This window comes from Ochotona princeps, chromosome X (genome assembly GCF_030435755.1).
Source record: "Ochotona princeps isolate mOchPri1 chromosome X, mOchPri1.hap1, whole genome shotgun sequence".
In the NCBI taxonomy this organism is placed as follows: domain Eukaryota; kingdom Metazoa; phylum Chordata; class Mammalia; order Lagomorpha; family Ochotonidae; genus Ochotona; species Ochotona princeps.
In genome coordinates this window covers 94,550,122-94,565,451 of record NC_080865.1, presented here as the reverse complement: position 1 = coordinate 94,565,451, position 15,330 = coordinate 94,550,122, and the positions used below count along the sequence as shown (strand labels likewise).

The following is a 15,330-nucleotide window of genomic DNA, read 5'->3' as shown; positions in this document are numbered from 1 at the left end:
CTACCCAGGCCACAGGCAGAGCTGGATGGGAAGTAGAATAGCCAGAACATGAACCGGCGCCTGTGTGGGGTCCTAGCTCTTGAAAAGGGAGGGTTAGCCAACTGAACCATTGTACCAGGCCCACAGGTTAGCGTTTGTCCAGCTAATCTGTTTTATATTATGCTTCCTCAGGACCACTTCATTTGGAAATCCGAGATCTCCATTTGAACTCTTGAATATCCCTGTTCATGATGTCAGAAACCTAGTCATTGTTACGTTGACCAATTTCCATTTAGCCAACAAACAATTGTTGAATACCTACTATGTGCATGACCTTGTACTAGGGTCATGATAGGAATACAGTTTTGAACAGGGAAAAAACATCTTGTTTTCTCTTGGAGCATAACATCTTGAGGGAAATGTAGATATTTAATTAAACATCAGAAATATGTTATAGTGTAGTGGGTAATTAAAAAGATTCTTTTTGTGTGTATTCTGTGTATTACAGGACACATGATTTATTGGGGGGGGGGGCTGCTGGTTGATTTTATTTAGCGTAATGGTTCCCAGAGGTATCTGTGTCTAGAAATTTTAAGATTAAATTTAGTGGGACTTATTTGAAGGCCAAATCTATTCCCCTGCCCCAAATTTTAAACTCTTGTGGGCTAGTAAGTTGGAATTGGGTGTTTAAAAAAGGAGAGACTTAGGTTTTCTAGGCAAGCAGCTCAATGGTGTATAGCTACCATTAGCCAATATTAGCACTGACAACATGCAATGCAAAATATGTAAGAGTCTTTGAGGGAGTTACCAGCTCTTCTTTACAGATTCGGAGGGCTTAGGTTAAATGATCATCCAAGAATTTATTGCTGTTAAGTGGTTAAGCCTGAATCTTGGTCTGCCAGACCTCAAAAAGCAAAGATTTTTAAAAATTAAGATACTTTTTTTTTTTTACAAAAAGAGGAATCTAAATGCAAATTTAAAGAATCATAGTAAGATGTGTAGCTATGTACTTACTTCCCATTTAACTTAAGCAATAGAACATCCCATTTTCTCTCGTGTAAAATGGTTTTACTAAGAAATAACTCATCTACTATGTGAAAGTACATAATGAATTGATTAGTCATGGTGTTGTGCAAATATCACCTCCAATCAAGTTTAGGCCATTTTCATCACTGTTGCACAAATCCACACAGGTTAGTACAAACTCACCCTTTCTTTCCATCTCCACCACCCCAAGTCAGCCACACTGAAATACTGTATGTCACTGTGAGTTTGCCTGTGCTAGGCATTTGATTGAAGTAAAATCACGCATATATGGCCCTTTGTGTTTGGCGTCTTTCACTTAGCATAATGTTTTTGACATCTGTCCTCATTGTAGCATGTATTAGTACATCATTTTTTAAAAATTGCCAAATACCGTTTCATTATCTAGAGATAATATGTTCTTCAATTCACCAGTTGATGGAGCATGTGAATAGCACTAAGGCTATTCATGTATAAATATTTTATGAGAATGTTTTCATTTCTCTTAACCTGTTTAAAAATTTTAAAAAGATCTATTGATTTCTTTGCAAGACAGAGTTATGGAGAGGAATAGTGAGAGGCAGAGACACAGAGGGATCTTTCATCTGCTGGTTCACTCCCTAACTGGTCACAACAGCCAGGGTCGGGCCAGGCCAAAGCCAGGTCCAGGTGCTTCATCCAGTTCTTCCATGTGAGTGCAGGGTCCCAAAGACAGCCCATCTTTCACTTCTTTCCCAAGTGCAATAGCAGGTGTGTGGATCTGAAATGGAGAAACTGGGACTCACACAAGTTCCAATATAGGGTGGAGTCGGTGGCTTCACTCACTGTGCCACAGCACCAGCCCCTCTATTTCGCTTGAACAGATACATAGAAATGGAATTGCTGGGTCATATTGTAACTCTGGTTCACCTTTGGAGTAACCATCAGACTATTTTCCGAAGCGACTACAGCAGTTAATTTTCTCATCAGCCGTATCTGAGGGTTTCTTTCTCAGATCTACACTGATAATTTGTTATTTCTTATTCTAACAGTGTAAGTGGGGATGAGGCAGTCTCTCAATTGTGTTATTGATTTTCATTTCTTAATGAGTAATGATGTTGAGCATCTTTGGTGCACTTATTAGCAATTTGCATATCCTCATTTGGAGAAATGTTTATTCAGATCTTTTGCCTATTTTATAATTAGATTACTTTCTCTGTATTGAGATGTAATTCACATATTATAAAATTCACCCTTTAAAGTGTACAACCAGTGCTTTTTATATTCACAAATCTGTGTGGCTATTCCCACTGTCTAATTTCAAGACATTTCTATTGCCCCTTTGAAGAAACCCCTAACCAAGTAGCAGTCCTTCGAATAATTGTTAATATAATGGATAATGATGTTGAACATGGTTTTTTATCTTGCTGATTGAGTATTAATAGTTTCCTGTAGGCATGTCTTTTTAGATATTTTAGCCATTTTATCATTGGGTTATTCGTCTTTCCATTGCTGAGTTGCAACTATTCTTTGTATATTCTGGATACTAAACTATTTTCAGAGCTAGAGTTTGCAACACTATCACATACTTTGAGGGTTGCCGTTTTCTTTTCTTGATGTCATTTGAAGTACCAAAGTCTAAATTTTCATAATATCCTATATATACATATATATGTTGTTGTTTGTGTGTTTACTGTTATACTGAGAAATAATTGCCTAACCCAAGTCATGATTATTTCAATCTAAGGCATCTATTCTGTATGAGTTTTTTTAAAGGTATTTTTTTTTATTTTAAAGATTTATTTATTTTCATTACAAAGTCAGATATAAAGAGAGGAGGAGAGACAGAGAGGAAGATCTTCCATCCGATGATTCACTCTCCAAGTGAGCCACAATGGCCGGTGCTGTGCCGATCCAAAGCCAGGAACCAGGAACCTCTTCCGGGTCTCCCACGCGGGTGCAGGAACCCAAAGCACCGGGCCGTCCTCAACTGCTTTCCCAGGCCACAAGCAGAGAGCTGGATGGGAAGTGGAGCTGCCAGGATTAGAAGCGGCGCCCATATGGGATCCTGGGGCGTTGAAGGCAAGGACTTTAGCTGCTAGGCCACGCCGCCGGGCCCTCTGTATGAGTTTTATACATGTAGCTGCAACTTGGAGATCTTTTAACCCATTTTGACTTAGGTCTTATGCGTGGAGTGAGAGAGTCAAGTTCATTCTTTCGCATGCAGATATCTAATTGTCAAGCCCATTTGTTAGCTTCTATTCTTACAAACTTAGTTCGTTTTTAGCCCATGCATTGATCTATCTAGGTGAATGTTCCGTATGAGTTTTAAAAAAAGGTATAATTATCAAATGAAATATTCTGTAAATGTCAATTACAACCATGTGATTGATGGTGCTGTTCAGTTCAGGTGTATTTTTGCTAATTTTCTTTCCACTGCTTCTGTCAATTACTGATGGGTGGCTATTTAAGTCTCCAACAATAATATTTTACCTATTTCTTCTTTTAGCTCTATCAATTTTGCCTCATGTATTTTGATTCTCTGTGTGAAGATGGTTGTATCTTGTTGAAGAATTGATTCCTTTGTCACTATGTGATTTTGCTTCATATCCCTGATAATTTCCCATGACTGAAGCCTGTTTTATCTAATAGTATGGGCTGGCCCAGCTTTCTTTTCTTTCCTTATCCCTTGACTTTCTGAAAAAGATCTATTTATTTTTTATTGGAAAGGCAGATGTATAGAGAGGAGAGACAGAGAGGAAGATCTTCCATCCGATGATTCAGGCCCCAAGTGGCCCAATAGCCAGGGCTGTGCTGATCCGAAGCCAGGACCCAGGAGCTTCTTCCAGGTCTCCCACGCAGGTGCAGGATCCCAAGGTTTTGGGCCGTCCTCAACTGCTTTCCCAGGCCACAAGTAGGGAGCCTGATGGGAAGCTGGGCTGCTGGGATTAGAACCAGCGCCCATATGGGATCCAGGCGCGTTCAAGGCAAAGACTTTAGCCCCTAGGCTACTGCACTGGATCCTATCCCTTGACTTTTATCCATGACTTGTAGACAACATATGATTTAATATTTTTATCCACTCTGGAAAGCTCTTGTGCTTTTCCTAACATTTTTAAATACTAATTTGGCAGGTTGCTTTAATAGTCTAGCTCAGGAAAGCTCAGGATTAGAAGGCAGATTAAGAGACATAAATAATAAAATAATTAACATACAGATGTTACTATTATCTATACAACAGGAAATAAATTCTACTGAAAGAAAGCATACTCAGGGAAGAAAACAGTGTTTCTTAACATTTTTATCTTATTTATTTGGAAAGGAGAGATGGATCAACAGAGAGAGAGAGAGAGAGAGAGAGAGAGAGAGAGAGAGAGAGAGAGAGAACACAGATCTCCTCTCCACTGGTTCACTGCTTAAAGATGTACAACATCTGGGACTATGTCAAATGAAGGCAGAATCTGGAAACTCAATCTGTTATCCCATATGAGTGGCTGGTATCCAAGTACTCGATCCATCACCTGCTAATTGCCAGGGTGTGCAGGAAGCTGGAATGAGGAGTGGAGTTAACACTCAAACCCTAACTAGGGATGTAGACGTCCCATATGTGGTCTGAAACTGCTATGGCAAATACTGCACCTTGGCCTCTGGCTTTTGATAGACTGTTTGCATTTAAAGTGATCACTGATAATTGGTTTAAAATCTACCATGATTTGTAACCTTTTTTCATCCACTACACTTTGGATGTATTTGGTATTTCTTTCTTTTTCCTTTTTCTGTCTTCTCTGTTCTAATGAACTATTTCCCAAAATTTTATGTTTTCTTCTCATTATATTTCAGAAAGTTTTAGTGATTTCTCTAAAATTTGAATCACCCATTCACAGTTAAATGTAGAAGCACTTCTGCTAAGCAATGTACCAGTAGCGTTCTCAGTTATCCCATTTATTGAAATATTCTTACTGTGTATTTTCTTATCTATAAAGTAAAATCACCTAATACATTATTGTTAATTACTGCTGTGAAAATACTTTTCTGTTGTATCAAGAAAGATTTTTAGAAGTTTCTATTTGAAAGGTAGAGTTATAGAGAGAAGGAGAGACACAAAGAGAGAATGAGAGAGAGAAAGAGAGAGAGACAGAGAGAGAGACAGAGAGACAGAGAGAGATCTTGCATGGCCACTACACCCATAGCTGGGCTAGTTCAGTCAAGAGCCTGGAACTTCTGGGTCTCCCATGTGGGTGCAGAGGTCCAAGCACCTGAGCCATCCTCCTCTGCTTTCCCAGGCCATAAGCAAGCAGCTGGATTGGAAGTGGTTGGAACATGGACCAGTCCCACTCGTGTCACAGGTAGAGGCTTAGGCTACTATACCACGGCAATGACCAAAGAAGAGGATTTTATTGGCATTCATTTTTCATGTATTCTGAAACTTTTAAAAATCCAGATCTATTTTTTAAACTTCATTATTTCTTCTTTCCTGAAATATATATATATTTATACAGGACAATTCTTGTGCTGACAACTTTGAGGCCATCTTCAGTTAGCATTCTAGGAAGGTAGATGTTTGGCACAGCCAAGGAGCACACAGTATTGGCTGGCTTGGGCTCGGGGGTCGCTGGTTTGTTTCTGGATCCAGCACCTGCGGGAAGCAAGTGATGCCTCTGCTGGTTGTGTCCCTGGCACCCCTGTGGGTGACTTGAATTCCTGGCTCCTGGCTTTGGCCTGGAATGGCCCTGGCTGTTGCAGGCATTTGGGGAGCAAACCAACAGTTGGGAGTTTCTATGTTTTCTCCCAGGAGTTTCTTCAAGGTTTTCTTTATCTTTGCTTTTCTGTAGTTTCAACATTTCGATTTTTTTTTTTTTGATGTTGTTTATCCTGCTTGGTGTTCTCTAAGGAAGCTGTATCTGTGCTTCATTATCTTTCATTACTTTTGGAAAGTTCTCTTTTGCAATTACTTCACATATTTCTTGTTTCTTTCTCTTTGTCTCTTCCACTTCTATTCACAGTATGTGCCTGGTACACCTTTTGCTGCTTTCCCACAGTTCTTGGCTCGTCTTCCATTTTAAAAATTATTGCTTCTCTTTACATTTAAATTTATAAAATTTTGTTGACATATTCAGGTTCACTGTTTTCTTTCCAGTTTTATTAGTAAATCCATCAGATACATTCTTTATTTCTTTTTAACTTTTGTAAACATTTATTGGAACCCACATTGGGAGCAGGTGAACAGCACCTGCAATGCTGGCATCCCCTGTGGTGCTGGTTTGAGTACTGACTGTTCCACTTCTGATCCAGCTCCTTGCTAGTGCTCCTGGGAAAGCAGCTGAGAAGTGCCCAAGGGCTTGGGCCAGGCACCCACTTGGGAGACCTGGAAGAAGGTCCAGCATCCTGGTTTCAGTCTGCCCAGCACTGGCCTCCGGGTGTATTTGGGGAGTGAACCTACAGATGGAAAATTCTTGTTCTGTCCTTCCTTCTCTCTGTGTAATTCTGCATTTATTTATGTAAAGGGCAGGGTTACACCATGGGGCAGGGTGGGGGTGTGAGAGGGAGAGAAAAGAGAGGGATGGAGAGAGAGAGAGAAAGAGAGGGAGAGGGAGAGAGGGAGGGAGAGAGAAAGAAGGAGAGAGGGGGAGAGGGGTGAGGGGGAGGGAGAGAGAGGGAGGGAGGGAGAGAGAGGGGGGAGACAGAGAAGGGGAGGAAAAGAGAGGGGCAGGGAGAGAGGAAGAGAGGGAGAGGGGGAGAGAGAGAAGGGGAGGAGAGAGGAATGGGGAGAGAGGAAGGGGAAGAAAGGAAGGGGGAGAGAGGAAGGGGGAAGAGAAAGGGGGAGAGAGAAAGGGGGAGAGAGAAAGGGGGAGAGAGAAAGGGGGAGAGAGAAAGGGGGAGAGAGAAAGGGGGGAGAGAGGAAGGGGGCAGAGAGAGAGGGGGAGGGGGGAGGAAGAGAGAGAGGGGGAAGGAGAGAGGAAGAGAGGGAGAGAGAGGGGGAGAGAGGAAGAGAGAGAGGGAGAGAGTAAGGGAGAGAGAGCAAGGTAGAAAGGCAGAGAGAGAGAGAGGCAGAGAGAGAGGGAGGGAGAGATAGAGAGGGGAGAGAGAGAAGGGGAAGAGAGAGGGAAGGTGAAGAAAGAGGGAGGGGGAAGAGAGGGAGAGGGGAGGGAGGGAGGGAGAGGGGAGAGAGGGAGGGAGAGGAAGAGGAAGGGAGAGATGGAGAGAAGGAGGAGGGGGAGAGAGAGATCTTTTATGTGCTAGTTCACAGCCAAAATGGCTACAGCAGCTAGAGCAGGGCCAGTTCAGCGTGAGGAGCCTGGGACTGGTTTCTGGTCTCTCCTGTGAGCACATGGGCCTAAGCACTTGAGCTCTCCTTCCACTTTTGTAAAATTATTATAGCAATAATAGGTGTACCAGTCAAAATGTCAGTATCTTGTTGAGCCAGCTATAATTAAGAATGCCCTAGATAACTGCAGTTTCATTGAAAATAGGAACAATATTCAGTTTACTAATATAGTTTTACAGGTGACCAGGCAAATAGCGAAAATCACATCTGATTCTTTTTCTGAATTGACAATAAGGTTACAGATAAAAAAAGAAGAATTTTTCATGGATGAGTAGAGACCCTCTCACAAAGGTCTCAATTTCCTTTCAAAGAAAATTGCATAAACCATTAAAGCTTCCTAAGGTGAATAAAATAGTAACAGCACAACTGCATATAAATTCACCGTTTGTGAGTCTTTCATAAGCAACTACACTCTGATTCTTAAGCAAGCTTGTGAGCTAGATAAACTTTTAGTTATTAGTTGCAATGAAGTGTTCCCCACTCCCTGCCTCCGCCATCCCTGCCCACTTTGAAGCATGCAAAGAAAAGTTTGTTCCTGGACCATGTAATACATGCAAAGACTAAGTAACATCTAAAAAAAAAAAGTTGTTTCTGGGTTGCCACGGCGGTGCACACTAATGTCCCTACGTCCCTTTTGTGTCCTGGCTGTTTCACTTCTGATCCGCCTCCCTGCTTGTGGCCTGGGAAAGCAGTCGAGGATTTCTCAAAGCCTTGGGACCCTGCACCCCTCCTGGCTCCTGGCTTTGGATAGGTTCAGATCTGGGCTGATCAGCTGCCATCATTTGGAGTGGAGTATTTGGCAAACTTCTCTGAGAGGGATGGAGGTGTGAGAGAAGAGAGTGGGTCACTGGTCAAATGCTACAAAGCCTCTGTTCTTACTGAGTTTGAGTACATCTTTTTAAATAAATGTTTCTGCATTTACCAACAGCCATTAGGACAATTTGTAGTGATTTCAAATGGTTGTTCTTAGAGTTCGCACAGTGCCACTAGTTCCATCAGAGTATCTCATGCCACCAGCTTGAAAAGGGAATGGTTCACCACTCTCTTCTAAATCCCTTTGTGCTGCCCTCTGATTTGAGCCTAAACTTTTTACCACATTTGTACTGTCTTAGTTGCAGGTCTACCATTTCGGCGTAGGATTATACAAGGTAACTTGCCCAAGTTCTAAGTCTTAGTTTCCTCTCATGTAAAATGAGTATAAAATCACCCGTCTTGCAGGTTTGTTGTCAGGATTAAATGGTATGATGTACCCAAAGTACAGAGCATGTAGATTAGGTAGTTTTCATCATGCCCATATATATTTTCTTCATTGTCTAGCAACAGCTACTTTTCAGAAAGGAGCATGATGTATTTGAAACATACAAGGAACAGTGTAGCACAGTGTAGATCCATATTTGCAGCCACTTTTTAGCTTCACAAGTTATAGATGAAGTTCTAGTCCTTTGTATATGCCCATGTTTCTCACCCTTGATTTCCTCACCAGAGGGAACCACGTTCCTAAACTTTACTTTTTGCTCATTTTCAGGAGTATTTTCATACTTGTTATGCATCGATGCCAAAGAAAACAAGTGCTTCAGAGGCATTTTTCCTTTAATGGCGCCACAGAGCTCCTGTGTGTATGAGGGAAAGTGTCTTCATGCAGTTAAATGAGAACCCCTTATGGTAGTTCATTGCTTAATGTGCTTTTTCCTTTTAATATGAGAATAGCAATTCTGGATAAGTACCAGAAATAACTGGCTTGCCTCAAATGATAAACTTTTGCAGCATTTAAAAAGTTTCTATTTTAATGCTCTATGCTAAAATGCTACTGACTCCATTTGCATATGTCAGAAAATTAATTTTACATTCAGTAGTAGAGGTCGCTTCAAACAGTATGCTTTACAGTTTGTCGCACGCTTCATTTGAAGTTTCTCAACTCTTTTGCGAGTTATAATCCTATGCTTGAAATTGGATTGGTGACTTTTTGAGAAATATGTGATACTCACTGAGAAGATGAAAGGCTCGCTGGAGTCCCCATAGAACTGAATTTTTATCTTGCTGGTTTATTTACACGTCAGGGATGAAAATTAAAATAAATGGGGTTTTCCTCAGATGTGTTTTTAATGTAACTCAGCTATTTTCCTTGGAATCTCATTGTGATTTGCACTGGCACATTAGCGACAGCTCAGAGTGAAACGAAATTCAGTGACAATTCCCAACAAAATCACTAGATGAAGATTGCTGCTGAAATAGGGACCCTGGTGGCTTTCTATTCTTTCCCAGCTTAAGCTATGCTGTTCAGGTGAACTATTTCCATGTAGTCACTAGGTGGCAGTGTGTAATCAGAAATGCTCATGACAAAGTGGCCGTGAGAGGGCATCCAGTCTTAAAATTGTATGATTGCATGCAGGTGCCTTGTTAAAAATACACTAATGCATTGCCTGAATTTGGATATGTAGTCAGACCCCAACTTGATGTGTTCCCATATTTACATATATTTGAATGGCTGCCCCAGCCTTTTGTTGTCCCCTGGGTGAAGTCTTTTGGGATTTCCCCTCTCTCTCCCCCACTGGCTTGCTACCACAGTTCCTATCTCTTTTTGGGAGTAGCTTCTCTATTACAAAGATAACCACGTGTCTCCTGCGACTTTCTTGTAGTGTCCACATTTTTCACTAGGGAATGGGTCTGAGAGAGCTGGGAGAGGAGGACAGAGTTGGTGCTAAGGCAGATATGGACCTTGCTTCACCATTGCAGTAACTCGAAAACACCTCTGCATCCTTTTCCTCCTGTTTTATTCCTCTCTCTCTCTCTTCTGTCTTCTCTGCCAGCAAATATAGATTCTGAGAACCCCCCCAGAGTCTGTTTACTTGCTATGGGGATAGGGACTTAGCACACGTTCTGAACTTTGATTCTGTTCTGTTTCTCTTTAAGAAGCAACAGGGAGGGGAGCAAGTAAGAATGAGGATCACAAAGAAAGAGAGAGAGAGAGAGAGAGAGAGAGAGAGAGAGAGAGAAAGAAAGAAGGAAAGAAAGAAAGAAAAAAGAAACAAAGAAAGAAAAGAGAAGAGCCAGCCTAGTACAGCCTAATTTCTGGGACACCACGTAAGGAAAGTAGGGGTGCACGCAGTCTGGAGTGGCCGCCTGGGATTGTTCTCTGGCTAGAAACCAGAGCCTCTCAGCTTCTCTTGCCTCACCTCCATTTTCTAGGCCACGGCAACTCCCATGAAAGGCTGGTCGGAGAGTAAAGGGGGGAGGAGGAATCTCTGACCTGTTGCTAGGTAAAGCCGTGATCGTTCCAGTTAGAGGGATGAAATCCTGTCATTCGAAGCAACATGAATGGAACTGGAAAAATTATGTTAAACAGAATAAGCCGAACACAGAATGACCAAGACCACAGGATCTGTCTTATATGTGAAATCTTCTAAAGGTGATCACGCAGGAGTAGGGAGTATAGTAGTGGTCGCTGGAGACTGGGGATGGCAGAAAGGAGAGGTGCGGATAAAGGTGACCAACACAGGCAGGGGGAAGTGCTTCTGAGGTCATATAATGCAATGCCACAACCACAGACTGCGACAGTGTGCATTTCTCAATGACTGCAAAGTGGGTGGGTTTCCATCATAGAGATATGATGTGTGATGAGCTAGAAATGTTCCTTATGCTGACTTGATCATTACACATCGTATATATGTATCTAATTACAGCCCTGTCCCCTATAAAGTCCAATTACCATGTGTCCAAAATTAGAAAGCTATGCAAAGATTCCACAGAAATCCTGATGTATGAGATGTGAAAACTTTGAGTGTTATGATAATGCACAGGTTTTTTCCATCTTTCCAGCGCAATTCAGAACATACTAGAACCCTGTTCATTCTATGAGAAAAATGTACGTTGAATTTCAAGCGTTTATGTGATGAGAATTGCTTCTGTTGAATCCCCTCACACATGCTGCAAATGTTAAGATTGAAAAGCAAGTCCTAACCAGCTGCCGCCTCCAGCGGGCTGCCGAGATTTATTAGCCACATTTTTTTTTTATAAGCTACATTTTTAAGGCACAGATCTTTCTTTAGCTTAACAGTATACGTATACATATATATGTATATATGCGCATATATACCTATTTCTGTGTGACCATAATACTTTTCATATTAAATTTATTTATCTAAGTTACAAGTGTCTTTTAGGATCTATGTCTCATACATAAGCAGTAGCTTTATAACACTTTTTTTTTTGTTGCAATTGTAAAAATTTCTTCACATAATCGAAGTTTTTTAACCTAACATTGTGATTTATAGTAATTTTTTTTTAAAAAAATTAAGTAACATTTAGCAGGCGTAGAAGCTGGAAGAATGTCATGGAAAGCAATAAAGTACCCATTAGCATTTGCTTTTAATTGCTGTAACTTGCATCAATTAGAATGTTAAGGATGCAAGCAGTCATTTAGTTACAGAAAGTGAAGCTTGTTTACCAAATTGAAAAGAAATTAGGAAACTGCCTCTTCCTTCAAATTGCATTTCTACTCAAACACACTCTCTAAATCCAGGTTATTTTCTTAATTATAAATGTTTGTGTGTGATGAATTTTAAAACCTTTTTATGCACTTTAGAGTCTTAGTTGACAATTAGACATCAGTTGACTTTCCATTAAGTTGGTAATCACAAATGCTGAGTTGGTTTTCAACATGTAATTTTAGCAAGATATTTACTAGAATTGGAATAATAATAAGAGTGAAGATAAAATGCATATTGACTCCTTAGAAGTTGAAAAAATACATTCCTGTAGAGACACAAGGTGGTGTAAGGGACAGATCCCAGGCTTTGGCTCCAGCCCTGGGGAGGAGCCCCACCCTGCCAAGTTTACTAGCTATTTGTTACTCACCCTGCATCTCATGCTTATCTTCTGTAAAATGGGAATAATGCTTATGCTGAAATGTTCTGAACACTAAATACGAGCAAATACACATAAAGATCTTAGTGTAAACCAATAGGCTTAAAAACTCCACTATTTAGTCTCCATAATTTTATTAGACAGTGGGTTTTGTCTTTCGTTTACAATTGAGTGAGTTGACGCTCAGGCAATTCAGCCAGGGTATTCAACCCTGTTTTTATGATTGCAAGTCAAGGGCGCTAGCTTTCCCTCCACTACTCCTGCATTAGGACTGTGGAGACTGATGAAATGGTCAGCAACAGTGGCTTGAGGTTGACCACTCAGACCAGACCTAGCTTCCCCAGAGGTAATCGTTTAGAGCCCTTGTATCTGACGCATATGCGCTACTGCACAATTCATGGCTGCTGGCCCATTAGCTCAAACTTTGTCCTTTTGTTTGCTGCTCATCAAAGCCCAAGACCAGAGAGTGCGTTATTATTGACAAGGAGCACCTGCAATCCATTACATCCCTAGCCCTCCTAGCACTGAAAGCAAATTTCTGTGAACACACTTTGTTATCTGTTGTTACTATAGTTTGGTCTATGGGGGATAAGTAGATTTCTTCGCAGTAGGGAATTCCTCATGTGGAGTGAGGAGCACAGTTGGTGGGGCCACTGAGTTAAGACTTGACCTGGTGGGCACTCGGAAGTTCTTGAGTAAAGAAAGAATGGAAACAAAGCAGTGACCTGTAGGATGGTTTGTGGACAGAGGAGCCTGGAAGCCAGGACACCAGTTGGCTTACTGAAGTGAACCTGATCAGATGAGATGAAGGCCTGAGCTTAGGCAGTGGGTTGGTTGGATAGAAGAAAATGAACAGATCCAAGGACCCTTTGGCCTAGCTGCCTATGCATAGTCAACTGAGGACCATCCAGGGAGAAAGACAAATCTTCAGACAAGGCTGTTGGTGAGCTTTTCTGCTCCAATTCTGTTGTGTTTAAGTGTATATGAAAATGATGCCAAAGCCCCCACATGGGAAGGAAAGGAGGTGAATCTGGCGGGATACTAAGTGGCAGAGAAAGCACCAGCTGGGAATTAGATGTTTACGGAAGATAACATAGTTCAGAAAGTGCTAATTGTTTTTCTTTCCACTGAATTGTTGCCTCAGAGAAGTGTTCCAGTAACCCTCAGCACTGATTTCAGATCTTAGGCAAGTGCCTGTGATTCCAATGCTCTGTTGCCTGAACACAAGACTTGTTGTTAGAACATTACGAGTGAGTGATAGGGAGAAGCTGGTGAGTTGCTGCCCTTTGACTCTGACCAGCTGATAGCAAGAGCATTTGAAATGACGAAGAAAACATATTTTTAACGTTAGTTCCAGGCTATCTGATAGATGGTGTGCCCCAGGTCACTGGTTGCATACGTCTTTAAGGGTGGAGATTTTGGTTTTGTTCACTGCTGCATCCTCCAGAGAAAACAGCACTTCTCACTTAGTAGAGGTTCAATCAGTAAGTGATGAATAAATGAATGACACCAGGGATCCTGAGTGTCTGCCTTACCACTGGAACCCTGGTGCTGGCCACTAGGCTGATTGTGCAGGAAGAAGTGAATAAAGGTGAACAGAGCTGAAATGTATTGAGCAGCATCTGTGCTAGTGCAAACATGTTTCTCTTTGGTTTCACATTGTGCAAATAAGATATTTTCAGGTAAATTACATGGGCTATTCTGCAGCTAACAAAATTATACTCTTATTTTTTTCTGGGTTAGTGATGATCTGGAACAATTTATGGAAAATCAAGGTGCATCCAGCCCAGGCATCCTCATTTTAACCACAAGCCTCAGCAAACCCTTCATGCGACTGGAAAAGTATGTTACTCTCTTGCAAGAGTTGGAGAGACATATGGAGGTAAGGGAAGGCAATGCTGAAGAATTCAGGAAGTACCTTGTTTTTAAGGCACAGTGAGATCCCTATGCTTTGCTACCAAGCATTCATGATCTTCCTCCCTCTCTCCTCTCCCCTTCCAAGCCTCGGCCCTCCGTGTCTCTCGTGTCAGGGCTTACCTGTTGACTTGCATTGTCTTTAGTCATCTCATCTGTAGCTGGCGATTCAGTCAAAACCACACAAGAAATCTGTTGTGGTGGGATATCAAACAACTTGCTTGTGGAAGATAAAGCAAATGAGAATCAGAAAATGCAGACAATACGTTCACTCTAAACAGGGTTTGTCTCTAGATCACTCTGATCATCTAGCCTTCTGACTGAATTAGAACAGAAGATGCTGATAGTCCTTGAAGACTAATAAATGGATTAATGGATGCAGCATTGCAGTGTCTTGGCATGAGTCAGCACATATACATCAAACTCTGTTCACGTTTTTGTTCATCAGTTTGTAGTTTATTTGCAATAATTATAACATAAATCTTTTCTAATTATTAGACAATGAGGACTGATGCTTGAATTTTTTAGCGCAAGTCCAAATCCTCTTCTTCCTAAAAATCCATCCGCAGGGCCAGCTCCTTGAGCCCCTTCTGCAGCCGTGAGTGGGAGGTTGGAGGTGCAGGTGGGAGCGCAGATGTATTTACCCTAGTTGCTCTTCCTGTGTCTGGGGTAAGGTTTTGAGGTTTTGAAGGGCTTGATTATCTTTAAAGAATAATGTTGCATGCTGCTGGGCTTGTCAGTGTTTAGAAGGATTGAAAGCTTGTACTTAGAGGAAACCACATTCTCAGGGTCTTTGACCTGCGTGAAAGCTGGAGGCAGTGAGGGGCTGATGTGCACAGGCTGTCAGAATGGAGTTTGTTATGGTTCAGGAAGGTGTTGACCTCTGAATGCCTTTCCATAAGGCAGACTCATTCACTGAACAGTTGGAGGTTTGCCCCTCCCTGCTTATCACAGGACTCCAGAAACAAGTGTCCTCACATTCTGGTACTTCTCTGGTACACACACACACACACACACTCACACACTTAATTTGTGGAGGAAAATACCTGTGAGTCTCCTGATGCTTGGCTCCTTTATCTTGCTCTTGTAATGGAGCCCTTTTCTACTCTGCCTCTATTTCCTGTGGGCCATGTGGCTTTGACCACCTTGCATGTCCCACCATCAGGTAACATGTACCTTTAATATGAGCATACCACTGAGTAAGGCCATTTGACTAGATTTCAGACTAATGACAGATTACAACCAAA

General features: G+C 41.6%; 1 protein-coding gene across 5 annotated transcripts in view; it reads left to right on the top strand.

Annotated features, from left to right (window-relative positions):
* Nucleotides 1-15,330, top strand: part of ARHGEF6 (Rac/Cdc42 guanine nucleotide exchange factor 6) — a 106,788-nt gene that overhangs the window by 71,003 nt on the left and 20,455 nt on the right. For all 5 annotated transcript variants that reach the window (XM_058658283.1, XM_058658281.1, XM_058658284.1 and 2 more), the window contains exon 10: nt 13,913-14,051. In XM_058658283.1, coding sequence (XP_058514266.1) covers nt 13,913-14,051 — 139 coding nt within the window. The remainder of the gene's footprint in view (nt 1-13,912; nt 14,052-15,330) is intronic.